The sequence below is a fragment of the Anomaloglossus baeobatrachus genome, unplaced genomic scaffold (assembly GCF_048569485.1).
Source record: "Anomaloglossus baeobatrachus isolate aAnoBae1 unplaced genomic scaffold, aAnoBae1.hap1 Scaffold_109, whole genome shotgun sequence".
NCBI classification, from domain to species: domain Eukaryota; kingdom Metazoa; phylum Chordata; class Amphibia; order Anura; family Aromobatidae; genus Anomaloglossus; species Anomaloglossus baeobatrachus.
In genome coordinates, this window is record NW_027441879.1 from 250,538 (window position 1) to 276,341 (window position 25,804).

General features: G+C 52.0%; 1 protein-coding gene across 2 annotated transcripts in view; it reads left to right on the plus strand.

The window, feature by feature from the left end:
• The first annotated feature begins 10,192 nt into the window (after nt 1-10,192).
• The window catches only part of LOC142260469 (uncharacterized), a 39,683-nt gene continuing 24,071 nt past the window's right edge, over nt 10,193-25,804 (plus strand). For both annotated transcript variants that reach the window (XM_075331940.1, XM_075331941.1), the window contains exons 1-2: nt 10,193-10,331; nt 10,415-10,633. In XM_075331940.1, the coding sequence (XP_075188055.1) occupies nt 10,199-10,331; nt 10,415-10,633 (352 nt within the window). In that variant the 5' untranslated portion in view covers nt 10,193-10,198. The remainder of the gene's footprint in view (nt 10,332-10,414; nt 10,634-25,804) is intronic.

Here is a 25,804-nt window from a genome sequence, read left to right on the forward strand (position 1 = left end):
TGCGGCGGCATCCATGGTGGGAGCCGCGGCGGCATCCGTGGTGGGAGCCGCGGCGGGTCTGTGGTGGGAGCCGCGGCGGGTCCGTGGCGGCGGGTGACACGTGGAGCAGGCCGGTAAAGTAAGTGTCTCAGTGTGTCCGCGGTCCCGCTTCAAATGATGGCGCCTGGAGCGGCGCATGCGCAGATAGAGCGCTCATCCAAGTCTTCATTTGCGCATGCGCTGACTCCCGGGGCGGCGCGTGCGCAGATGGAGCTCTCATCCAAGAGATCCATATGCGCACGCATTGACTCCCGGCGCCATCATTTGAAACTGGGAGCGCGGACACACTGGGACACCTGCCGCACAGGCGCCCCCACGTACGCACAGAGAGGCAGCCGGCACCGACGGGCACTCGGCTGCCCGCCCGCCCGCACACACGTACAGAGAGCCAGCCGGCACCGACGGGCACCCGGCTGCCCACATGCACGTACAGAGAGGCAGCCGGCACCTACAGGCACCCGCCGCCCGTCCGCACGCACATTCGCCCGCACGCACGTACAGGGAGGTAGCCGGCACCAATGGCCACCCGGCTGCCCACACGCACGTCCGCCTGCACGCATGTACAGAGAGGCAGCCGGCACCGTCGGGCACCCGGCTGCCTGCACGCAGCCACAGGCAACTGGCCACCAGAATGCACCCGGTTGCCGCACAAACAGCACCCCGGTAAGCTGTATTCGGATTTTAAGACGCACCCCTCATTTTTCTTCCAAATTTTTGGGAGGAAAAGTGCATCTTATAATCCGAAAAATACGGAATATACCCTGCCCCCCTCCCCCTGCAGTGACTGACAGCCACTCAGCATTGGAACCTGCTGTCAGTCAGTGCCCAGAGCACGGTATACTGAGCGGTGATTAAAATCTCATCGGTGCCATCCATATGACTGAAAGCTGAATGCTGTCATAATATATGTTGTTTGAGTTAAAATAATTTGGGGATCTAAGTAACTTTAAGGTCAATTACGGAAATCAGAAGCCTTGAATGTTACTTTGAGCCCCCCGGAGGTATCTATGGCCAAAATTAACTTCTCTTTTAAGTTCCAGTCCAGGGCAATCAAATTTGTTAGGTATCTCCATCCTTGCTCATGTAGACTCCCTCTACTCCATGAACTATCAGGCGCTTTTGTCACATACTGTAAAGGATCTTCTAGCATATCATAAAAAAATCATCTCTTGGTTCGGGCGTACTAATAAATTCAAAATGGATATACTCCCTCATTTCTTATGTGTCTTCCAAGCAGTCCCAATACTCGCCAGTTTTTTTTCCCACTTTGAAGTCCACCCTGCATAAATTATGTGGGGACACTCTAGAGCCAGGATTAAGTATCAGATATTCACACGCCATACCTCTACAGGTGGCATCAGTCTCCCAGACTTCCGTAGATATCATTAGGCTGTACTACTAGTGCACATGTTTGACTGTCATTTCCATGCAGGTACTAAAAAGTGAGTTACCTTGGAACAGGAAGTACCGAATTTTTCGTTTTATAAGACGCACCCCAAATTTAGAGATAAAAAAGTAAAAAAAAAATGGTGTCCTTCTTATACTCCGGTGTTGTCTTACCGGAGGGGGGTGACAGCAGTGGTGGAGCGGGGTCACAGGAGGCAGAGGCTGTGCTGGCAGCGGCGGCAAGTCAGTGGTGGCAGCATTGCAGAGGGTCAGTGGTGGCAGTGGCAGGTCAGTGGTGGCAGCGGAGGCGGCGGATCAATGGTGGAGCAGGCCGGTGCGGCTAGTGTCCCAGTCTGTCTGTGGTCCCGGCTTCAAATGATGGCGCCTGGAGCGGTGCGTGCGCACATGGAGCTCTCATCCAAGAGCTCCATCTGTGCATGAGCTGACTCCCGGAGCGCTGCGTGCACAGATGGAGCTTTCATCCAAGAGCTCCATCTGCGCACGCGCTGACTCCCGGCACCATCACTTGAAGCCGGGACCGCGGACAGACTGGGACACCCACCACACTGCTACTGCAGTCTGCAAAGCCACCCGCCCGCACAGAGTGACAGCCAGCAGGCCGCCTGCTAGCCCGCCTGCACAGAGAGGGAGCCGGCCACCGGGACAGGGACAGCCAGCCGCCGGCATTGACAGGCACCCGGCTGCCCGTATGCGCTGACAGACACCAATCCGCGCCCGCACACAGAGCCGCACAGAGTGGCAGCCAGCAGGCCGCCTGCCAGCGCACCCGCACAGAAAGGCAAACGGCCATCAGGACAGATAGACAGCTGGTCGCCGGCATTGACAGGCACCCGGCCGCCCGCACGCACCATCACGCACCCATCCGCCTGCCCGCACACAGAGCCACACAGACAGCCTCCGGACAATTCTCCACCTCCCAGTAAGCTATATTCGGATTTTAAGACGCATCTCTCATTTTCCTCTCACATTGTAGAACATCACTGCAGAGTAAGTGCTAGATGGCATGAACAATTAAAGCCTACGAGCTCCAAAACTAGTAAAGAATAGCTGATCTTTGTTATTTACATAGTTTTTCTAGTTTAGGAGTGAAATATAATGTGGGCACATTTTGTAATCGGGTTAATTTTCACTCTTTTGCTGCCTTAATACAAGAAATAGGTGGTAAATTGTGCATGGGACCCTGCTACGGTCACACTTGTCTCCATGATCAGATTTCCGTACAAGCGCTCTCACTGTGCCGTATCACTATAGTCTTGAGATGAACAAAACGATTCTCAGACCCCTGGTGTAGAGGCCAGGTCAGTAATCCACGGGGGCTGAACAGGAGCCATGTGAATTTTTTTTTTTATTCTTAAAATAAACAACAAGAAGGGAATTTTGTTACTTACCGTAAATTCCTTTTCTTCTAGCTCTTATTGGGAGACCCAGACGATTGGGGTATAGCTACTGCCCTCTGGAGGCCACACAAAGCACTACATCAAAAGTGCAAGGCCCCTCCCCCTCTGGCTATACCCCCCCCGTGATATCACGGGTTCTCCAGTTTTAGTGCCAAAGCAAGAAGGAGGAAGCCAATAACTGGTTTAAACAAATTAACTCCGAATAACATCGGAGAACTGAAAAACCGTTCAACATGAACAACATGTGTACCCGCAAACAACAAAAAAACATCCCGAAGGACAACAGGGCGGGTGCTGGGTCTCCCAATAAGAGCTAGAAGAAAAGGAATTTACGGTAAGTAACAAAATTCCCTTCTTCTTCAGCGCTCTATTGGGAGACCCAGACGATTGGGACGTCCAAAAGCTGTCCCTGGGTGGGTAAAGAAATACCTCATGTTAGAGCTGCAAAACAGCCCTCCCCTACGGGGGTGTCACTGCCGCCTGCAGGACTCTTCTACCTAAGCTGGCATCCGCCGAAGCATAGGTATGCACCTGATAATGCTTGGTGAAAGTGTGCAGACTGGACCAGGTAGCTGCCTGGCACACCTGTTGAGCCGAAGCCTGGTGACGAAATGCCCAGGACGCACCCACGGCTCTGGTTGAGTGGGCTTTTAGCCCTGAAGGAACCGGAAGCCCCGCAGAACGGTAGGCCTCTAGAATTGGTTCTTTGATCCATCGAGCCAGGGTGGCTTTAGAAGCCTGCAACCCCTTGCGCGGACCAGCGACAAGGACAAAAAGTGCATCGGCACGGCGCATGGGCGCCGTGCGGGAAATGTAGATTCTGAGTGCTCTCACCAGATCTAGCAAACGTAAGTCCTTTTCATACCGGTGAACCGGATGAGGACAAAAAGAAGGCAAGGATATATCCTGATTAAGATGAAAAGAGGATACGACCTTAGGGAGAAACTCCGGAATAGGGCGCAGCACTACCTTGTCCTGGTGGAACACCAGGAAGGGAGCCTTGGATGACAGAGCTGCCAGCTCAGACACTCGCCGAAGCGATGTGATCGCAACAAGAAACGCCACTTTCTGTGACAGCCGAGAAAAGGAAACTTCCTTCAGAGGCTCGAAGGGCGGCTTCTGGAGAGCAACTAGTACCCTGTTCAGATCCCATGGATCTAACGGCCGCTTGTACGGGGGCACAATATGACAGACCCCCTGCAGGAACGTGCGCACCTTAGAAAGACGTGCTAGACGCTTCTGAAAAAAACACGGATAGTGCCGAAACTTGCCCTTTAAGGGAGCTGAGCGACAAGCCCTTTTCTAACCCCGATTGCAGGAAGGAAAGAAACTTGGGCAATGCAAATGGCCAGGGAGACACTCCCTGAGCAGAGCACCAGGATAAGAAAATCTTCCACGTTCTGTGGTAGATCTTAGCCGAATTCGACTTTCTAGCTTGTCTCATTGTGGCAACGACTCCTTGAGATAATCCTGCAGATGCTAGGATCCAGGACTCAATGGCCACACAGTCAGGTTCAGGGCCGCAGAATTCTGATGGAAAAACGGCCCTTGGGACAGTAAGTCTGGTCGGTCTGGCAGTGACCACGGTCGACCGATCGTGAGATGCCACAGATCCGGATACCACGACCTCCTCGGCCAGTCTGGAGCGACGAGTATGATGCGGCTGCACTCGGATCTGATCTTGCGTAGCACTCTGGGCAAGAGCGCCAGAGGCGGAAACACGTATGGGAGCTGAAACTGCGACCAATCTTGAACCAAGGCGTCTGCCGCCAGAGCTCTTTGATCGCGCGACCTCGCCATGAATGCCGGGACCTTGTTGTTGTGCCGGGATGCCATTAGGTCGACGTCCGGCACTCCCCAGCGGCGACAGATTTCCTGAAACACGTCCGGGTGAAGGGACCATTCCCCTGCGTCCATGCCCTGGCGACTGAGGAAGTCTGCTTCCCAGTTTTCTACGCCTGGGATGTGAACCGCGGATATGGTGGATGCTGTGTCCTCCACCCACATTAGAATGCGCCGGACTTCTTGGAAGGCTTGCCGACTGCGCGTCTCTCCTTGGTGGTTGATGTATGCCACCGCTGTGGAGTTGTCCGATTGGATTCGGATCTGCTTCCCTTCCAGCCACTGTTGGAAGGCCAGTAGAGCAAGATACACTGCTCTGATCTCCAGAACATTGATCTGAAGGGTGGACTCCTGCGGAGTCCACGTCCCCTGAGCCCTGTGGTGGAGAAATACCGCTCCCCACCCTGACAGACTCGCATCTGTCGTGACTACTGCCCAGGATGGGGGCAGGAAGGATCTTCCCTGAGACAATGAGGTGGGAAGGAGCCACCATTGTAGGGAGTCCTTGGCCGTCTGGGAAAGCGAGACTTTCCTGTCCAGTGACGTTGACTTCCCGTCCCATTGGCGGAGAATGTCCCATTGAAGTGGGCGCAGATGAAATTGCGCAAAGGGAACTGCTTCCATGGCTGCCACCATCTTCCCTAGGAAATGCATGAGGCGCCGCAAGGGATGCAACTGGCCCTGCAGAAGAGATTGCACCCCTGTCTGTAGTGACCGCTGCTTGTTCAGCGGAAGCTTCACTATCGCTGCTAGAGTATGAAACTCCATGCCAAGATACGTTAGTGATTGAGTCGGTGATAGGATCGACTTTGGAAAGTTGATGATCCATCCGAAAGACTGTAGGGTCTCCAGCGTAGCATTCAGGCTGTGCTGACATGCCTCTTGAGAGGGAGCTTTGACCAATAAATCGTCTAGGTAAGGGATCACCGAGTGTCCCTGAGAGTGCAAGACTGCTACCACCGCCGCCATGACCTTGGTGAAGACCCGTGGGGCTGTCGCCAGACCAAATGGCAGAGCTACGAACTGAAAATGGTCGTCTCCTATCACAAAACGTAGAAAACGTTGATGTTCTGTAGCAATTGGCACGTGGAGATAAGCATCTTTGATGTCTATTGAGGCAAGGAAGTCTCCTCTGGACATTGAGGCAATGACAGAACGCAGGGTTTCCATCCGGAACTTCCTGGCGTGCACATGTTTGTTGAGCCGTTTTAGGTCCAGAACAGGACGGAACGAGCCGTCCTTTTTTGGAACCACAAAGAGATTGGAGTAAAACCCTTGCCCTTGTTCCTGAGGAGGGACTGGGATCACCACTCCTTCCGCTCTTAGGGAGTCCACCGCCTGCAGCAGAGCATCTGCTCGGTCTGGATGTGGGGAGGTTCTGAAGAACCGAGCTGGAGGACGAGAATTGAACTCGATTCTGTACCCGCGAGACAAAATGTCCGTCACCCACCGGTCTTTGACCTGTGACATCCAAATGCCGGAAAAGCGGGAGAGCCTGCCCCCGACCGGCGATGCGGAGGGAGGGGGCTGGAAGTCATGAGGTAGCCGCTTTGGAAGCGGTACCTCCATTTGCTTTCTTGGGGCGCGTGTGAGCCCGCCACGAATCTGAGTTTCTTTGCGTCCTCTGAGTCCCTTTGGACGAGGTAAATGGTGTCTTGCCCGAACCTCGAAAGGACTGAAACCTCTGCTGCCACTTTTTCTGCTGAGGTTTGGTTGTTCTGGGTTGTGGTAAAGAGGAGTCTTTACCCTTGGACTGCTTAATGATATCAGCCAATGGCTCGCCAAACAGTCTATCTCTAGATAAAGGCAAACTGGTTAAACATTTTTTGGAACCAGCATCTGCTTTCCAGTCCTTTAACCACAAGGCTCTGCGCAAAACTACCGAATTGGCGGACGCCATTGAGGTGCGACTGGTAGATTCTAGGACCGCATTGATAGCGTAAGACGCAAACGCCGACATCTGCGTGGTAAGATGCGCCACTTGCGGCACTGCTGGATGTATGATAGCATCCACTTTTGCTAAGCCAGCTGAAATAGCCTGGAGTGCCCATACGGCTGCGAATGCCGGAGCAAACGACGCGCCGATAGCTTCATAGACAGATTTTAACCAAAGGTCCATCTGTCTGTCATTGGCATCTTTAAGTGAAGCGCCATCCTCCACTGCAACTATGGACCTAGCTGCGAGTTTGGAAATCGGGGGGTCTACCTTTGGACACTGTGTCCAGCGCTTGACCACCTCAGGGGGGAAAGGGAAACGCGTATCTTTAGATCGTTTAGAGAAACGCCTTTCTGGGTGAGCGTCGTGCTTCTGGATTGATTTTCTGAAGTCAGAGTGATCCAAGAAAGCACTCAATTTACGCTTGGGATAAAGGAAACGAAACTTCTCCTGCTCTGCCGCTGCCTCTTCTGCTGAAGGGGCTGGGGGAGAAATATCCAACAGCCTATTGATGGCTGAGATAAAGTCGTTTACCATGGCATCCCCATCAGGGGTATCCAGGTTGAGAGGGGTTCCAGGAATGGATTCCTGATCACTCTCATCAGACACATCACAGGGAGACTGATTGCGCTGAGACCCTGAGCAGTGTGATGACGTCGAGGGTCTTTCCCAGCGAGCTCGCTTAGGGTGGCTGGGGCTATCATCTGAGTCATAATCCTCGGCCTGTGAAGCCGGGGACCCCCCTGTGGGCTGGATTAATTCCAAGTGAGGGGGACCTGAGGACAGAGGCCTCGCCGTGCCCAAAGACTGAGCCCCATGCATAGATTGCAAGGTTTCAAGGATTTTTGCCATAGACAGAGACATATTATCAGCAAAAACTGCAAAGTCTGTCCCTGTCACCGGGGCAGAACTTACAAGCGTCTCAGCCTGGGTCACTACCTCTCCTGACTCCGGCTGGCGAAGCAGCACCGGGTCGGAGCATTGCACACAATGGGAGCCTGCTGGTAGATTAGCCCCACATGCAGCACACGCAGTACACACAGCCCTGGCCTTGGCAGCCTTGCGTTTTGAGGATGGCATGTTGCTGCTTCCACAGAGTGATCTGGGAGAGCAGCCAGAAGCGACCTCACAGTGCAAGAAAAACAATATCTATATATCTGTACACAGTACACCGATACACCGTGAGGCACTAGAGGGACCAGCACAGAAAAATCGCTTACCGCCCGCTTAAAAAGCGGGTGTGTGGTCGCCAGATAGCCCCTAGTCCAGGTCTCCCAGAGCCTTGCGTCCTTCCTCCAGCCAGACTGCATGTAATGGCTGCCGGCGTCCTGAGAGGAAGGGGGGCGGGCCCTGGGCGTTCCTGGCTAAGAGCGGGAAGCCTGCTTCCCTCTGTGCCTAGTGTGAGGGCTGGAGCATGTAAATCAGGCTCCAGCCCTCGTCGCTGCTAGCGAACAGCGTCTCTCCCCTACCCTGAATGACAGGGTGGGGGCGGGAACGAATCGGAGCTGCCGGCGTCCTAGGCCCAAAAAGCCGGGGACTCAATTTATAACCGCCGCCGCCGTAAAAGCGCGGACGGCGGATCCCCGGCGCACCACAAGTCACAGCAGCGCCGCCCGGTCCAGAGGGGGTCGGCGCTGCGTTCCCATACACAAACAATCCCCCAGTAATCTGTAGGGACACTAGCTCCAACGTTGCGGTCCCCGGCGCACTACAACACCCAGCCAGCCCGGAGTGTGTCTGTGCCTGCCGGGGACACAGAGTACCTGTATGATGCAGGGCCTGTCCCTGATCGTACTCCTGCTCCGTCTCCATCAGGTTCTAATGGGTCTGTGGATGGAGCCCGGCGTCAGAGCTGAGAGGCCGGCAGGATCCCACTTCCACAGAGCCCTACCAGGGGATGTGGAAGGAAAACAGCATGTCAGGCTCCAGCCCTGTACCAGCAATAGGTACCTCAACCTTACAACACCATCCAGGGGTGAGAAGGGAGCATGCTGGGGACACTATATGTGTCCTCTTTTCTTCCATCCGAAATAGTCAGCAGCTACTGCTGACTAAAATCTGTGGAGCTATGCATGGAATGTCTGACCTCCTTCGCACACAAAGCTAAAACTGGAGAACCCGTGATATCACGGGGGGGGTATAGCCAGAGGGGGAGGGGCCTTGCACTTTTGATGTAGTGCTTTGTGTGGCCTCCAGAGGGCAGTAGCTATACCCCAATCGTCTGGGTCTCCCAATAGAGCGCTGAAGAAAAGGAAATCGAACAGACCCCATATGAATCAATGCTGGGCCCCTCTGCTTCTGTTAGAAACAACAATACCTAATTCCATTGCTCTGTTCCTAACCAAAAACTGGGACATTTTTTGTTTTTACTCTTTTGTATTTTCCTGCTCTTATTCCGGGAGTAATAATTGCTTTTATTTTTCCGCCCACATGCCATATGAAGGATTTTTTTTTTTTTTAAATGGATAAAGTTTAAGTAAAAGTTCAAGTATGGTGAAATGGTGAATAAATAGTGGGTGCACACTACATCCGATCATGCTGTTACCCCCAGTGCGAGCCGATCAAACACTGCAAGCGGCTCACACCGGGCTGAGCACCGAGCGCACCCGAGCACAGCGATGCTCGCGAGAGTGGTTTACATTCGTAAAGCATCCGATCTCTGCACCTTCTTGGAAAAGTCTGAGTTTGTACCAAACACTGAACTTCAGGTTCACTCATCTCTAGTGGTGAATAAAAATCACTTTTGTAAAAAAAATCAGTTTGTGTCTCCATTTTCCGACACCGGTAACATTATTATTTTTGCATCGATTGAGTTGAGTGAGGACTTGTTTTGTGCTTGATGAGCCGACATTTTCATTGATACCATTCTAGGTGCAATATGGATAATTGATCACTTTTCATTGTATTTATATTGCTATAAAAATAATGTGCTACCTTTATGGGTCAGTTTTACTACTTAAATAGCACATTTCATGATAACATTTTTTTCTTACCTCCATTATTATCTGCAGTATTTTACATATCGGCTCATCTCCTTCCCATTCAGGTCCTTACAATATCGGATCCTCTCAGTGGAGATCTTCTATAGAAGAGAATTCTCCTGATTGCCCCGTGAAGGATGGATATGGACAGGGACAAGATGGCGGAGAGGATATTACACCTCACCCTAGAGATCCTCTTCCGGCTTACTGGAGAGGTGAGAGATTCTGATGACGTCACATTACATCATTCTTATCTATGGGAATAACAGATGGACAGAACTGGAGAGGTGAGGACTCTGGAAATGTCTGGAGTGAGATTTATTACTGTGTCTCTCCATAACCAGGATTACACAGTAGTGAAGAAGACCTCTAGTGAGCGCTGTCAGGCCCCTGTGTCTGAGGGATGGGGAAGACCCCTGAGCCCAATCACGGGGCCTCCACCTCACCCCCCGATACATGAGGACATCAATGACCAGAAGATCCTAGAACTCACCTACAAGATGATTGAGCTGCTGACTGGAGAGGTGACACTGCTGGGAATGCTGGGACATTATACAGTAACGCTATGAAGGGATCGGGGGTGACGGTATCATTGTATGTGTCAGGTTCCTATGAGGTGTCAGGACGTCACCGTCTATTTCTCCATGGAGGAGTGGGAGTATTTAGAAGGACACAAAGATCTGTACAAGGACGTCATGATGGAGATTCCCCAGCCCCTCACATCACCAGGTAATAGACAGGACTAAATACACACGGCCTATAATTATCTGTATGTAAGGAATGAATTCAATCCCTGTATTTTTCTCCTCCAGTTCTATCCAGTAAGAGGACAACACCAGAGAGATGTCCCCGTCCTCTTCTCCCACAGGTCTGTAACCAAGAAGACCACGATGTTCCTCAGGATGTGTTTCCTCCAGATCTATCCAGTAAGAGGACAACACCAGAGAGATGTCCCCGTCCTCTTCTCGCACAGGACTGTAACCAAGAAGATCCTGATGTTCCTCAGGATGTGTTTCCTCCACCTCTATCCAGTAAGAGATATCTACTCATGTACTTTCTGCACTAATTTTGTGTTTACATTTTTAGACTTTCTGCTCTGGGTTTTGACATGATGTAACCAAAGGTCTCTTAATTACAGAAGTCTAAATTCAATTTCATAGAAGACAGACTGGCATTAGGGGAAAGGGAGAGCAAACTAACCCATTCTCTTAGCAGCCCCAGTATTTATATGCTGATTATAGGACTGCTTATGTGGCGCCCTGGACAAGCCAGGTCATCACAGGTACTACACCATCACACCCTACACCCCAGTCAAGCACACCGAAGCCAAACACAAATCCTTGTTGCCTCCCTCCAGGGGCTGATGTCCACACCAGGGGGTGGAGCCAGGCGGTTGGCACCACCCGCCGATGAGTTCACAGTCCTGGAGGTGGGAAAAGGAAGTTAGTTGAAGCGACAGTGGAGTTCTGAGGAGTTGAGGTAGCAGTGAGAGATAGTGAGAGGAGAGTGAAAGAGAAGGAAGTAGAGTGGTAAAGGAGCAAAGAGACTGACGGTGTCCGGGTGTGTGGCCCGGGCACAAACAGCAAGGTTGGCAGACGGTGGTGACCGTCTGCAGGAGAGGCTAATTGGAGCGAACCGTATGGACCGTGGACGGGCGGTGGCCCGGCGGTACCGGATCGGTTCTAATGAGCATGCTCAGCATGTCCAGGAGAACTATCTAAATAGTTTAAAATCACTCCTGGTCTCTCTGTCGGTCGGACTCTCTCTCTCTGTCGGTCTCTCTCTCTGTGGGTCGGTCTCTCTCTGTCGGTTGGTCTCTCTCGCTCTCTATCTCTCTCTGTCGATTGGTCTCTCTCTCTCACCCCCTCTCTCATACTCATCTCTCTCTGTCAGTCGGTCTCTCCCTCTCACCCCCTCTCTCATACTCACCGATCACCGGCGCGGCACTGCACAGCTGTCACACTGCTTTAGCGGCTTCTCCTGCTTTTGAAAATGCCGACCGCGGGGAGGCGTAGGTGGACATGACTAAGTAAAGACGCTGTTTCTTTGAGCTCCTCTCTATAATCCCCCATAAAGCTGGTTTTTACATCTAAAATGGGCAAATTTTCAACCAAAAAGGTCAAGCCTCGCACCCCAAGATGACCACCCTCATCCCAGAGCAACTTTGGATCTTATCTCACCCGCTCTCGGGAGCCTGGGACAGTATCACAGCCAGGGCGGGAGCTGAGGCCTGCAGATCCTGAACTAGTATTGGATCCGATGCCCGAAACTGCAGCGGTTCTGGAGACCCGGAGGATGGGAGAAGCGGCGGGGAGCCCCCGTGATGCAGAGGGACTCACAGTCAGATCCACGGTGGCGGCAGGAAGCAGCAGAAGCTCCGCGCAGAGCGAGGTGGTAAATCCAGCGGCGCCATTACAAGATGGCGGCCGCGTACATGGAGAGCAGGCCGGCGGTTCAGTGTTGGAGGATGGGACATCCACAGCCATAGCCTCACCTGCCGCACGCTCCGCTGTGACTCTGCTGGGACCGGAGAGCCCTCACAACCCACCTGCGGTCGGCGCCCGTGGGAATCGGACGGTTGCGGCCGGTGATAGCAGGGTGCACATGCGCTCGGGCACAGGCGCTGACTCACCGCTGCAGCCCCGGGCTATGGGGAAGCTGTCAACGCGCCGAGCAAAAGGGGAGAAGAAGCCATCAACCCTGCATACAGGTGCTGTGGAGGGGGGGAGGAAAGGGCTGCATTTAACTCCGATGGATGGCCTGTTTGCAGCTCTCAGGCGCTCTGACTGCGGTAGGACCTGGTGAAGGGGGCCCAAGCTAGGGACTGTGGCAACAATCTCAGCCCCACTCCCCTATTAGAGGTCTCAAGCTCCACAGTGGGCTTTGGGGACGGAGAGGGGCCACATAGTCCCCTGGTGGCTACTAATGAGTCCAGGGGAATCCCCCAGAGGGAGACATCCCCCACCCATTCAGAGAGCTGGTTTATGGGTTCCTCCTGGGCAGAGAGCCTGACAGGCCCAGATGGGGATCTGGATAGGGGTACACTGATGCCCGTGAACAGAGGGCCCAGGGTGCTCGGGTCCCCCACACTTCGACTTACGACAATGCCACAGGCATGGGAAGGCATAAACAACCCCCAAGGTACGCAGAAATTGATATATGGTCCAGCTCTACAGGACTCTTTCTGTGCATATCCCAACATGTCTCATACTGCTGCCTCAATGGGCAAGGACCATCCGGCATCCTTGGCAGATCTGCGGTCATTGTTACAAGCGATTCCCACCAAGAATGATATTGCAGCACTGGCCAATCAAGTGGTAGCAGAGTGTAAACAGGAATTCATCCAATTGCGGACTGAACTTTCTTTACCCATAGGGTCTATGCCCTTGATGAGCGGCAATCAAATTCTCAGGTTTCTATTCAATCTATCCAAGAGACAGTAAAGAACCAGTCCAAGCAATTATTTGCCCTCCAACAGCATGTAGATGATTTGGAGAACAGAAACAGAAGGAACGTGTTAGGGGCCTTCCTGAATCCATTGCCACTCCTGATATTCCTGCAGTCCTCCGTTCAATTTTTAATAACTTACTAAAGAGGCCACCAGGAGCCCCTCTTGAACTTGACAGAGCCCACAGGGCCCTGCATCCCCCAGATACAGAGGATTTTTGCCCAAGAGATGTTGTGTGCAGGGTGCATTTTTTTGCCGCCAAGGAGGCCATTTTGCAAGCTGCTCGGAGGAAACAGAACTTATCATACAATGGCTCTGCCATTCAAATAATGCCGGATCTTTCAAGGCACACCCTAGCTTAACGTTCTACTCTTAAACCCCTTCTGGATGTCTTAAAAGAGAAGGGTCTACCGTTCCGGTGGGGATTGCCCTTTTCCCTATCGGTACAGAAGGACTCACAGTGGTGGGTCTTTTACGTTCCCCAGAGGACTTTCCGGCATTCATCTCAAGCCTGGATCTGCCTACAATCTCCATTTCAGCATGGCCTACCACTTTGCTCCAGCCTTGGGTCCCCAGGGGATGAACTGGCACCTCCGGGCCGATCCCACCTGCAGAGTCCAGTAGGGGGCTACTCCCGAGAGGCGAAAGGGGTCGCAGACCAGCCCGTCCTCGGCAGACAACATAGATAAGCTCAGAGGCTGTGCGTGCCTTTATGACCTATACTACCTACAGTTATTTAAGTTGAAGGGCTTTTACATGTTGCCTTAAAGTCTATTCATCGCCCATGTTGCATAAGCATTTGATACCTTTACTGGTGTTTATGGCTATCTTTAAAGTTTTAAGTATATTTAGAGCTCAGTTCGGTTATGTCTGACATCTTTTTTCTACAAATGGGTTGGGATCCTCTGTCCTGCCCTGATGAGGCGGATATATTCCCTAGGAACATTTGTTTGGACTTAGGGCTACTTTGCACACTATGACATCGCACGTGCGATGTCGGTGGGGTCAAATCGAAAGTGACGCACATCCGGCGTCACTTGCGATGTCGTAGTGTGTAAAACCTTTTTGATACGATGAACGAGCGCAAAAGCGTTGTTATCGTATCATCGGTGTAGTCTCCAACATTTCGATAATGCTGGTGCAGCGACAGGTACGATGTTGTTCCTCGTTCCTGCGGCAGCACACATCGCTGTGTATGAAGCTGCAAGAGCGAGGAACATCACCTTACCTGCGTCCCGGCTGCTATGAGAAAGAAGGAAAGGAGGTGGGCGGGATGTTTACATCCTGCTCATCTCCGCCCCTCCGCTGCTATTTCCGCCTGCTGTGTGACGTCGCTGTGACACCGCACAGCCCGCCCCCTTAGTAAGGAGGCGGTTCGCCGGCCAGAGCTACGTCGCAGGACAGGTGAGTACATGTGAAGCTGGCGTAGCGACAATGTTCGCTACGCCAGCAATCACAAGATATCGCACGTACGACGGGGGCAGGGACTATCGCACTCGACATCGCAGCATCGGCTTGTCGTAATGTGCAAAGTCCGCCTTAGACTATTGTGCAAGGTCTTTATGCCTGCTGTTCTCTTTGTTTTTTTCCCTGCTACACTCTACCCACCTCAAGTATTTTCTTCTCTCTACCTTTGGCGGCCGGGCTGATCGTGTTCGATTCCTTCTCTCATGTATCTCTAATGTCTCATCCTCTTATAGATGGCGGACCTAACCATCGCTTCTTTAATGCCAAGGGCCTCAACGTTCCGGAGAAACGGACACAGATACTTTACCACCTCCATAAACGGAAGGTGAGAATAGTATGTTTCCAGGAGACCCATTTCAAACAAGAACATGCCCCATTATTAAAAATAAGTATTACCAGACATGGGTATCCTCAGACAACCCAGATTCCCGTTCTAAAGGAGTGGCGATAGCCATTCATAAATCCTTTCCACATCAAATCTTAAAGTGCCCGACAGATAGTCTTGGAAGGTATATTATCCTCTCGCTGAAGGTGGGGGACCAAACATTCATAATAATTAATACATACGCCCCAAATCAAAAGCAGGACAGCTTTGTTGCTCGTTTGGTCGACGCCGTGATCCCCTTTATACAAGGTACAGCAATTTTATGCGGCAACCTCAATGTTACCCTTGACCCCACATTGGATAATTCTAGGGGGAAATGCAGCATTACATACACTACCATTAAATGTATCAAAAAAGCTTTATTGCGCATTCAATTGTTAGACACATGGAGACTAAAACACCCGTCGGACAGAGACTATAGTTTCTATTCCCACACACAGGACTCATATATTCGTATAGGCTACATACTATTACAGCACAATGCCCTCCCCTTGATCCAACATACTGGGATTAATAACATACTGTGGTCACACCACGCGCCGGCCTATTGTACGATTGAGATTCCTTCTCTCTCGGCCCCAGAGGGTCGTGGCGGCTGAATGAGTCGTTGCTGCTGGATGAGCTCTGTGTTACCGATGTTCAGACCTCTATCACAAGGTTCATAGAGGACCACTCAGTGGATGACACAGCCCCCACTTATAAGTGGGAAGCATTGAAGTGTGTCCTACTGTAACATCCTGGAGGTGGATTCACGGGACCGTGCACCGGACTCCCCCAGAGAGGCAACCCGGAGCTAACCCCTATACAGGGACTGTCCGATCACCCCACCAGAGGGCCTAGATGCACGGTAGCCGGAACACTCGGGGTACGGAGTACGGGTCCTACAGAAGTCTCTAAGGGAGATGACTAAGAGTCCAATGGGAGGGGGCGTGGCTATGGCCTGGAGCTAGGAGGACGCGTGTCTGGCAAGCTCCGTTATCCTTAATCCTGGATATATCCCAGCGGGGGAGACTGTAATTAACCCCTTGAAGGTCCCTGGAGAGAGACACAAGCAGTGGAGAGGTCGGGGGTGCGGTGTGGCGACCGGGAGAGCTGAGAGGAGGGACGGAGTTACAGTGCCTTGCTGTGTTTTCAATCAGCTGCAGCCATTTTACAAACGGTGACCTGTGGTGGCAAGGAAGTAAGGAGGGGGCCTGGTGCGGAGGTGGAAAAAGAGCCTACCTGCTAAGGGAGCCAGAGCTGCAGCAATTGATCCTGGTAGCGGGCAGAAAGAGGAGCACTGTCAGTGTGGGGATTTCAGCCTGAAAGACGCCGAGGAAAGACTGAGGTGAACTGGATCCTAGTGCCCTCCATTTTCTCCCTGAGGTTCAGAGGCAACGTTACATCAGTGCCAGCGGTGGTGAGTGAGAAGCTGCAGAGAGGGCCCCTGGGATTACACACCAGCAGTGGGGGAGTGTGATACCAATGTGATATGACTGAAGACTGAATGTGATTTAGATAGGGATCATAATCAAAAGATATAGTGATCCCAGATATTATTTGATCCATCAATAATTCAGTATCAAAGAGATGTCCTCTGGATTAACCTATCTCACTATGACCAAAGAATACATGTCAAACAGATCTTAAGATAATGAGGAAGTAACATTTACAGTTCCACTTACCGGAAACTTGTGGTTGGCTTAAAGACAGGTATAAGGAAGCTTGCATATAAAATTTACGGCTCATTGCAATATTTCACTAAAACTATGGTCAACTATGGTCGGTCAGTTGTCAACTGGCGGGATGTACAAGTAAATGTGCAGGAAGCTGCTGGTGCCCACAGCAGTTTATGGTCAAGTTATATGAACATGACTCAGCTGTCACATGCTGGTGACCATTTAAACACAACCTACAAAGTTTTCCTATAAAAATACACCGGACTCGCTTAATGTTAGGGAAACCTTCCAGGACATTGAAGTGTACGTACGCACTGTTCCTGTGATGCAAGAGGCCGGGTTGTTGTTTCCTTATCATTAAATCGAGTCCCTCCAATGAGAAGGATTGCTGCAACAAACGGTAATGTTGATGCATATTTCTATTATTGTATAAGATTCTATGACTAAAAAATAGTTCTTATGCCTATATGTAGCATTGACTATTCATATGCTATTAAAATAAATAGTATCTTGCTATAAAGAATATTAGTATTCGTGCCTGATTAGGATATCAGTGAGCGCTTCGTAAGTACGGTCTTTCAGCCCCCTTTTTAGTAGAATTTAGCAAGACAGGGAGAAGGGATAGGAAGCGATGGGACCACCCAGGGCTGTAGGGAAGGCCACCCAAGATGGCGCTGCTGGTGCTGGAGTAGCGGGAAAGGGAGGCAGAGCTGCATCTGCGTCACAGCAGAAGGCTGCTGCAGGACGCTTGGCCCAATATGCCAGGAATAGCTCCTCGGAATCTGACTCTGGTAATAGGGAGACAGCTTCGGGGTCATCCCATGCTGGTCAGCAGAGGCAGCGGCAGGAAAATGCCCGGGAATTACAAGACCCACAGGCCACAATGGAGGATGGGAAGGGGAGCTCGTCTTCGCCTCCCCCGTCACCCCCAATAGATGAATTGCGGCGGGCGCTCCTGCAATCAGATTCTTCTGCACAGGAAGCTGCAGCTCCCCAAAGAGAACCTACTCTATCAGATGTCATGGCGGCTCTAGGAATTTGCAACACCTCCCTCAATAACCTCACGTACCAAATGAGCTGTATTAAGAGAGATTTGGCTAGTGTGACACAAGATTTGAAGCGGCAAGCTGAAAAAACCACAGCCCTGGAGGAGAGAGTGAGCGAAATTGATGATGTACTGTGGCCCATGACGCAGAAGGTGCAGGGATATGGCAGAAATATCGATGCCATCCAAGCCAAACAGGATGATCTGGAGAACCGCCTGCGCAGAAATAATATACGCATAGTAGGGGTGCCGGAGAAGGTGGAGGGAACAAAGCCTGCTGAGTATTTTGAAGACTGGATTACACAGACTTTTGGAAAAGACACACTTACGCCGTTATTTGCGATTGAACAGGCTCACAGGGTTCCTACCCGACCCCTTCCACCAGGGGGCCCCCCTCGCACGGTGCTTATGAAGATCCTGCATTACAGAGATAGAGACATTATCTTGAGAGCAGCTAAAAACAACCCAAATCTATCCATAAATGGTCAGAAAGTGCCGCTCTATCCTGACTACTCAGCAGAGGTCCAAAAGAAGAGGGCACAATTCTTGGACATCAAGCGCAGATTGCGCCAACTGGATATTCCCTACTCAATGCTGTACCCAGCGCGACTCCGAGTGGTGGCTATGAATTCTACACATTTCTTTGAGGCTTCAAAAGACGTAATGGAATGGCTGAACCAACATGAGAAAACCATCCGGGAGTCAAGGAGGCAGCGGAGCCCACTGGCTGAATGAAGCTGCCTTTTGTTGTATGTCTGTTTTTCTCTCTCATTGGGAGATGGAGCCCTTTCCCTTTGCTTGTAGCTCTCTACCAGCCCCGGTTTTAGTTGACATTGCTGCTGAAAAAGGTCATCTTCCGGAACCGTGGCTGGGAGGAGAGGAAATGGTTGGTGGGAAGTGGCGACGTGGACTGCCTCGCCTGATGGACAACTACACTTGGGTAATAATTCTACATGAAGGATTGATTATATTGTAATGCTAAATTCAAAGTTTGTCCCCCGGGGCTGCCTATGGTCCATGGGCTTTCTTAGTCTCCCCTCTGTGAGTGGGGTCCTTTTTTTTCTTTTTTTTTCTTTTTTTTATTATTTATAGTCTCTCGTCTCTTCTCATTCCTATTTCTATATTTGAGATGCAGGGATGTCGCAATATTGAGGCTTCATGTGGGGGACGGAGGGGGGGTTGTAAAAAGGGAATGAAAAGCTTAGTTCTATGAACAGTGTCGGGAGAAGTTTGCCACGGTTATTTTACATTGCTGAATGCAAGTATGTCTCCCGGGGCTTCCTGTGGTCCACGGGCTTTATTGGTTGCTCTCCTATATTCTTTCCTCTTCCTTCCTCCTCCATCCCCTCCCCCCCCCTTTTTTTTTCTTTCTCTCTCTCTTTTTTTCTTCCTCTTCTTCTCTTATCTTTTCTCTCTCTCTCCGCTCCCACTCTATTTTCTATATAGATATTGTTATAACAATGATAAGGTTTGATGCGGGAGGGGGGGAGGGGGTTACAATGTTATACTTAAAAAGTAGCCTTATGTAAAGTTTTAAAAGGAGCTTGCAATTGGACAAAAAAGGTTCTTTGAGTTGCACACGTTCCCCAAAGGGTAGGAGTAGTATTTTTGGACAGTAGTTTATTTCTCGGTCTGGACTCCTACTGGAGAGGAGTATTTTGATAGACCCTACTGTCAACTTGTTTTTGGTTATGGTTGTTAGGATGTTGGGAGGGTGGGAGAGGGAGTAGGGGAACTATGTTTGTCTACAAAATGGAAGGCTATATCGGTGGTCCAGACGTCATGAGGGTGTCTGTGGGACAGTCCAAGCTGCACTTATTTGGTTTGCTGTGACATAATGGCTGAACAGGTGATGATGTTGACTTGGAATGTGAGAGGGTTGAATGATAGGGTGAAGCGCAGGGCGGTGTTGGATTATGTGAAGACTTTCCCATCTTCAATAGTATGTTTGCAAGAGACTCATCTGACTAAAGACAGGACTCATCTGTTGAAGTCGGGGTGGATTGGTCATAGTTTCCATGCCACTTCAAACTACTCCAGAGGGGTCAGTCTGTTGGTGCATCTTAATGTACCCTTTGTCTATCAATCGGTCAAAATAGATGTGGATGGGAGGTATATTTGTCTCCTGGCACAGTTGGCAGGGATGGTATACATAATAGTGGTGGTTTACGTTCCTCCTCCATATTCGGGACAAGTCCTTCAGGATGCTCTTCACTTTGCGGCGCAAGCACCCTTGTTGATCCTCGGAGATTTTAACAACATAATTGATGTGGAATTAGACAAAATGGGGGAAGGAGAGGGTGGGGGACTGACGCCGTTTGGGAAACTGCTGTTAGAAGTGGAGTTGATGGATTTATGGAGAGTACGGAACCCGGGGGTGAAGGTTTACTCATGTTTGTCTGCCTCTTTCGGCTCGCTCTCAAGAATTGATATGGGCCTGGGCAATGCGCAAATGGCAAGGGCGGTGAGCTTAGTGGAGTATTTACCTCGTAGCATTTCAGACCATACTCCACTTCGGGTTGTGATACAGTTAGGGATAAGGGAGGGGGGAGTACCATTCCTTGGAGGTTTAATCCGTTTTGGTTAACTTTATTCCCTAAGAGTAGTAAGATTCCCACCCTACTTGAGGAATTTTTCACTTATAATGTGGGGTCGGCCTCGAAGGCTATGGTATGGGACACAATGAAAGCGTTCCTTAGGGGTACCCTGATTAAAGAGGTAAATGGAATTAAGAGCGTGTCCAGAGAATTTGGGAACACTCTGCGGAAAGAGGTTCAGGAGGCTGAATTACTTTATGTTACACATCCGTCAGACGGTAATAAGGCCACGCTGGAACATGCACAGACACAGCTATCCCAACATATGTTGACAACAGCAGGGGATAAGTTATTCTTTAAAAAACAAAGCTATTTTGAAGAAGGAGAAAGGGTGGGACATTTGTTGGCAGTGGTGTCGCGGGCCCAGCAGGGAGTGTCCTTCATTGCTGAATTGAAAAAGAGTGATGGCTCACTGACACGATCTGATAGGGAGGGGATGATGGTGTCGCGGGCGGAGGAGGGGACGCTGCGCTCTCCCACTGCTCGGGTCCGGCTGCCGCTGCTGCTGCGGCCTCTGCTGCTCGGTGGCTCGAGTGATGGGCCGGATCCCGGGGACTCGAGCGGCGCTCCTCGCCCGTGAGTGAAAAGGGGATTGGTTTTGGGGATTTATTGCCCCTGCCAATGGTGCTGGCTTCTCCTTGTGTACCGGTCCGGTACCGCCGGGCCACCACCCGTCCAGGGTCCTTACGGCACCTCCGATAGGCCACTCCTGCAGACGGTCACCGCCATCTGCTAACCTTGCTGTCTCTGTCCGGGGCACACACCCGGACCAACTTCAGGCTGCTCTTTTACTACTTTCTTAGCGTCACTCCCACTCCTCTCACTTGCTCCTCTACCACTCAACTCCAACTTCAAAACCCTTCTCTCCCTGTTCTGCCTGGTTTTCCCGCCTCCAGGACTGTGAACTCCTCGGTGGGCAGAGCCAACCGCCTGGCCCACCCTCTGGTGTGGACATCAGCCCCTGGAGGAAGGCAACAAGGATTTCTGGTCTAGCTTAGGTGTACCTAACCGGGGTGTAGGGTGTGGTGATGTCATTACCTGTGACCCCTGGCTTGCCCAGGGCGTCACATTCCCCCTTAGCAAAATGCAGACCGTCCGCGGGCTGCCCGTCCAACACCGGTTTTATTTTTCTGAAAAAAGATAAAAAACGGTAACACATACAGTCATATTAACATCATCCCACAACGGGAGGCACTTTTCTTAAACGTTGCAAACAGTTTCAAACGGTTAACGGTTTCCGCTCTCTCCCACCCAAGCAACCTGGCCCTGATGCTGCCCCTAAGAAATAGGCAGCACCCCTTGACCCCAGTCCAGTACCAAGTTACCCTAGCGGGATCTGTCCTTTCCAGGGGACCCACATCCATGGGGAGCCCCTGGAACCCCCAGAGGGTAGCCACCAGTTCCGGTGGTGGCTGGGCCCCAGCCTGCTCCACTCCGGGCCCTCCCTCTAATCTGCCTCTCTGGAGGCGGCAACGGTAAAGCCATAAACATTTTTATTTACATTCCACAAGTTTGTGGTTGCCCTGCAAGTTCTCGGGCCTGTTCATAGAAGTTTCTATGCAAGGTGAAGGGGGTCCCAACGGGGACCAGTTGCCGGCTGCAACCGGTTCCAAATCAGATGACTTCCTCAGTTGATCACTTATCATTTTCTCATAACTTTCAACTTTAAAACCTTTAACACACATGTTCACCCCCCCTCTAATTAGTAGTTTCCCTGTACCTAAGTGGGGGTCTACCTAGGTTGGGGCGAGTGGACCTCCAGGGTCCAGTGTCTGTGGTGACAGGCAGCGGGGGAGAGGGAACAATCAGTCCCTCTTCCCTGTTATTGTGTGGGACAGGCGGAGGCATAGGGTAGCTGGGCACAGGTTCATCCCTGGGCACTGGCACTGGCTCTGGCTCACGGTTGACCACCTCCATCATTTCTTCATCCATGGGTTGTGGGAATAGTATCACTGGAAGAATCACCGCGCCGTTCTGTGTAGGACAGTCCGCTGGGAAGTCACCCATCACGGTGTGGATTACCTCTTTTGCCTTCTCTGCTGGTGGAGGAACCGGTACTTCAGCCGTTGCCCTCAATGCTGGCGGGCACCTTTTCAGATGATCCCGGGAAACCGTGGCCAAAGTGCCTCGGTCGGAGCTTTCGGCTAGCTGGCTGTGCTGGCTTCTCCTTGTGTACCGGTCCGGTACCGCCGGGCCACCACCCGTCCAGGGTCCTTACGGCACCTCCGATAGGCCACTCCTGCAGACGGTCACCGCCGTCTGCTAACCTTGCTGTCTCTGTCCGGGGCACACACCCGGACCAACTTCAGGCTGCTCTTTTACTACTTTCTTAGCGTCACTCCCACTCCTCTCACTTGCTCCTCTACCACTCAACTCCAACTTCAAAACCCTTCTCTCCCTGTTCTGCCTGGTTTTCCCGCCTCCAGGACTGTGAACTCCTCGGTGGGCGGAGCCAACCGCCTGGCCCACCCTCTGGTGTGGACATCAGCCCCTGGAGGAAGGCAACAAGGATTTCTGGTCTAGCTTAGGTGTACCTAACCGGGGTGTAGGGTGTGGTGATGTCATTACCTGTGACCCCTGGCTTGCCCAGGGCGTCACATTCCCCCTTAGCAAAATGCAGACCGTCCGCGGGCTGCCCGTCCAACACCGGTTTTATTTTTCTGAAAAAGATAAAAAACGGTAACACATACAGTCATATTAACATCATCCCACAACGGGAGGCACTTTTCTTAAACGTTGCAAACAGTTTCAAACGGTTAACGGTTTCCGCTCTCTCCCACCCAAGCAACCTGGCCCTGATGCTGCCCCTAAGAAATAGGCAGAACCCCTTGACCCCAGTCCAGTACCAAGTTACCCGAGCGGGATCTGTCCTTTCCAGGGGACCCACATCCATGGGGAGCCCCTGGAACCCCCAGAGGGTAGCCACCAGTTCCGGTGGTGGCTGGGCCCCAGCCTGCTCCACTCCGGGCCCTCCCTCTAATCTGCCTCTCTGGAGGCGGCAACGGTAAAGCCATAAACATTTTTATTTACATTCCACAAGTTTGTGGTTGCCCTGCAAGTTCTCGGGCCTGTTCATAGAAGTTTCTATGCAAGGTGAAGGGGGTCCCAACGGGGACCAGTTGCCGGCTGCGACCGGTTCCAAATCAGATGACTTCCTCAGTTGATCACTTATCATTTTCTCATAACTTTCAACTTTAAAACCTTTAACACACATGTTCACCCCCCCTCTAATTAGTAGTTTCCCTGTACCTAAGTGGGGGTCTACCTAGGTTGGGGCGAGTGGACCTCCGGGGTCCAGTGTCTGTGGTGACAGGCAGCGGGGGAGAGGGAACAATCAGTCCCTCTTCCCTGTTATTGTGTGGGACAGGCGGAGGCATAGGGGAGCTGGGCACAGGTTCATCCCTGGGCACTGGCACTGGCTCTGGCTCACGGTTGACCACCTCCATCATTTCTTCATCCATGGGTTGTGGGAATAGTATCACTGGAAGAATCACCGCGCCGTTCTGTGTAGGACAGTCCGCTGGGAAGTCACCCATCACGGTGTGGATTACCTCTTTTGCCTTCTCTGCTGGTGGAGGAACCGGTACTTCAGCCGTTGCCCTCAATGCTGGCGGGCACCTTTTCAGATGATCCCGGGAAACCGTGGCCAAAGTGCCTTGGTCGGAGCTTTCGGCTAGCTGGCTGTGCTGGCTTCTCCTTGTGTACCGGTCCGGTACCGCCGGGCCACCACCCGTCCAGGGTCCTTACGGCACCTCCGATAGGCCACTCCTGCAGACGGTCACCGCCGTCTGCTAACCTTGCTGTCTCTGTCCGGGGCACACACCCGGACCAACTTCAGGCTGCTCTTTTACTACTTTCTTAGCGTCACTCCCACTCCTCTCACTTGCTCCTCTACCACTCAACTCCAACTTCAAAACCCTTCTCTCCCTGTTCTGCCTGGTTTTCCCGCCTCCAGGACTGTGAACTCCTCGGTGGGCGGAGCCAACCGCCTGGCCCACCCTCTGGTGTGGACATCAGCCCCTGGAGGAAGGCAACAAGGATTTCTGGTCTAGCTTAGGTGTACCTAACCGGGGTGTAGGGTGTGGTGATGTCATTACCTGTGACCCCTGGCTTGCCCAGGGCGTCACATTCCCCCTTAGCAAAATGCAGACCGTCCGCGGGCTGCCCGTCCAACACCGGTTTTATTTTTCTGAAAAAGATAAAAAACGGTAACACATACAGTCATATTAACATCATCCCACAACGGGAGGCACTTTTCTTAAACGTTGCAAACAGTTTCAAACGGTTAACGGTTTCCGCTCTCTCCCACCCAAGCAACCTGGCCCTGATGCTGCCCCTAAGAAATAGGCAGAACCCCTTGACCCCAGTCCAGTACCAAGTTACCCGAGCGGGATCTGTCCTTTCCAGGGGACCCACATCCATGGGGAGCCCCTGGAACCCCCAGAGGGTAGCCACCAGTTCCGGTGGTGGCTGGGCCCCAGCCTGCTCCACTCCGGGCCCTCCCTCTAATCTGCCTCTCTGGAGGCGGCAACGGTAAAGCCATAAACATTTTTATTTACATTCCACAAGTTTGTGGTTGCCCTGCAAGTTCTCGGGCCTGTTCATAGAAGTTTCTATGCAAGGTGAAGGGGGTCCCAACGGGGACCAGTTGCCGGCTGCGACCGGTTCCAAATCAGATGACTTCCTCAGTTGATCACTTATCATTTTCTCATAACTTTCAACTTTAAAACCTTTAACACACATGTTCACCCCCCCTCTAATTAGTAGTTTCCCTGTACCTAAGTGGGGGTCTACCTAGGTTGGGGCGAGTGGACCTCCGGGGTCCAGTGTCTGTGGTGACAGGCAGCGGGGGAGAGGGAACAATCAGTCCCTCTTCCCTGTTATTGTGTGGGACAGGCGGAGGCATAGGGGAGCTGGGCACAGGTTCATCCCTGGGCACTGGCACTGGCTCTGGCTCACGGTTGACCACCTCCATCATTTCTTCATCCACGGGTTGTGGGAATAGTATCACTGGAAGAATCACCGCGCCGTTCTGTGTAGGACAGTCCGCTGGGAAGACACCCATCACGGTGTGGATTACCTCTTTTGCCTTCTCTGCTGGTGGAGGAACCGGTACTTCAGCCGTTGCCCTCAATGCTGGCGGGCACCTTTTCAGATGATCCCGGGAAACCGTGGCCAAAGTGCCTTGGTCGGAGCTTTCGGCTAGCTGGCTGTGCTGGCTTCTCCTTGTGTACCGGTCCGGTACCGCCGGGCCACCACCCGTCCAGGGTCCTTACGGCACCTCCGATAGGCCACTCCTGCAGACGGTCACCGCCGTCTGCTAACCTTGCTGTCTCTGTCCGGGGCACACACCCGGACCAACTTCAGGCTGCTCTTTTACTACTTTCTTAGCGTCACTCCCACTCCTCTCACTTGCTCCTCTACCACTCAACTCCAACTTCAAAACCCTTCTCTCCCTGTTCTGCCTGGTTTTCCCGCCTCCAGGACTGTAAACTCCTCGGTGGGCGGAGCCAACCGCCTGGCCCACCCTCTGGTGTGGACATCAGCCCCTGGAGGAAGGCAACAAGGATTTCTGGTCTAGCTTAGGTGTACCTAACCGGGG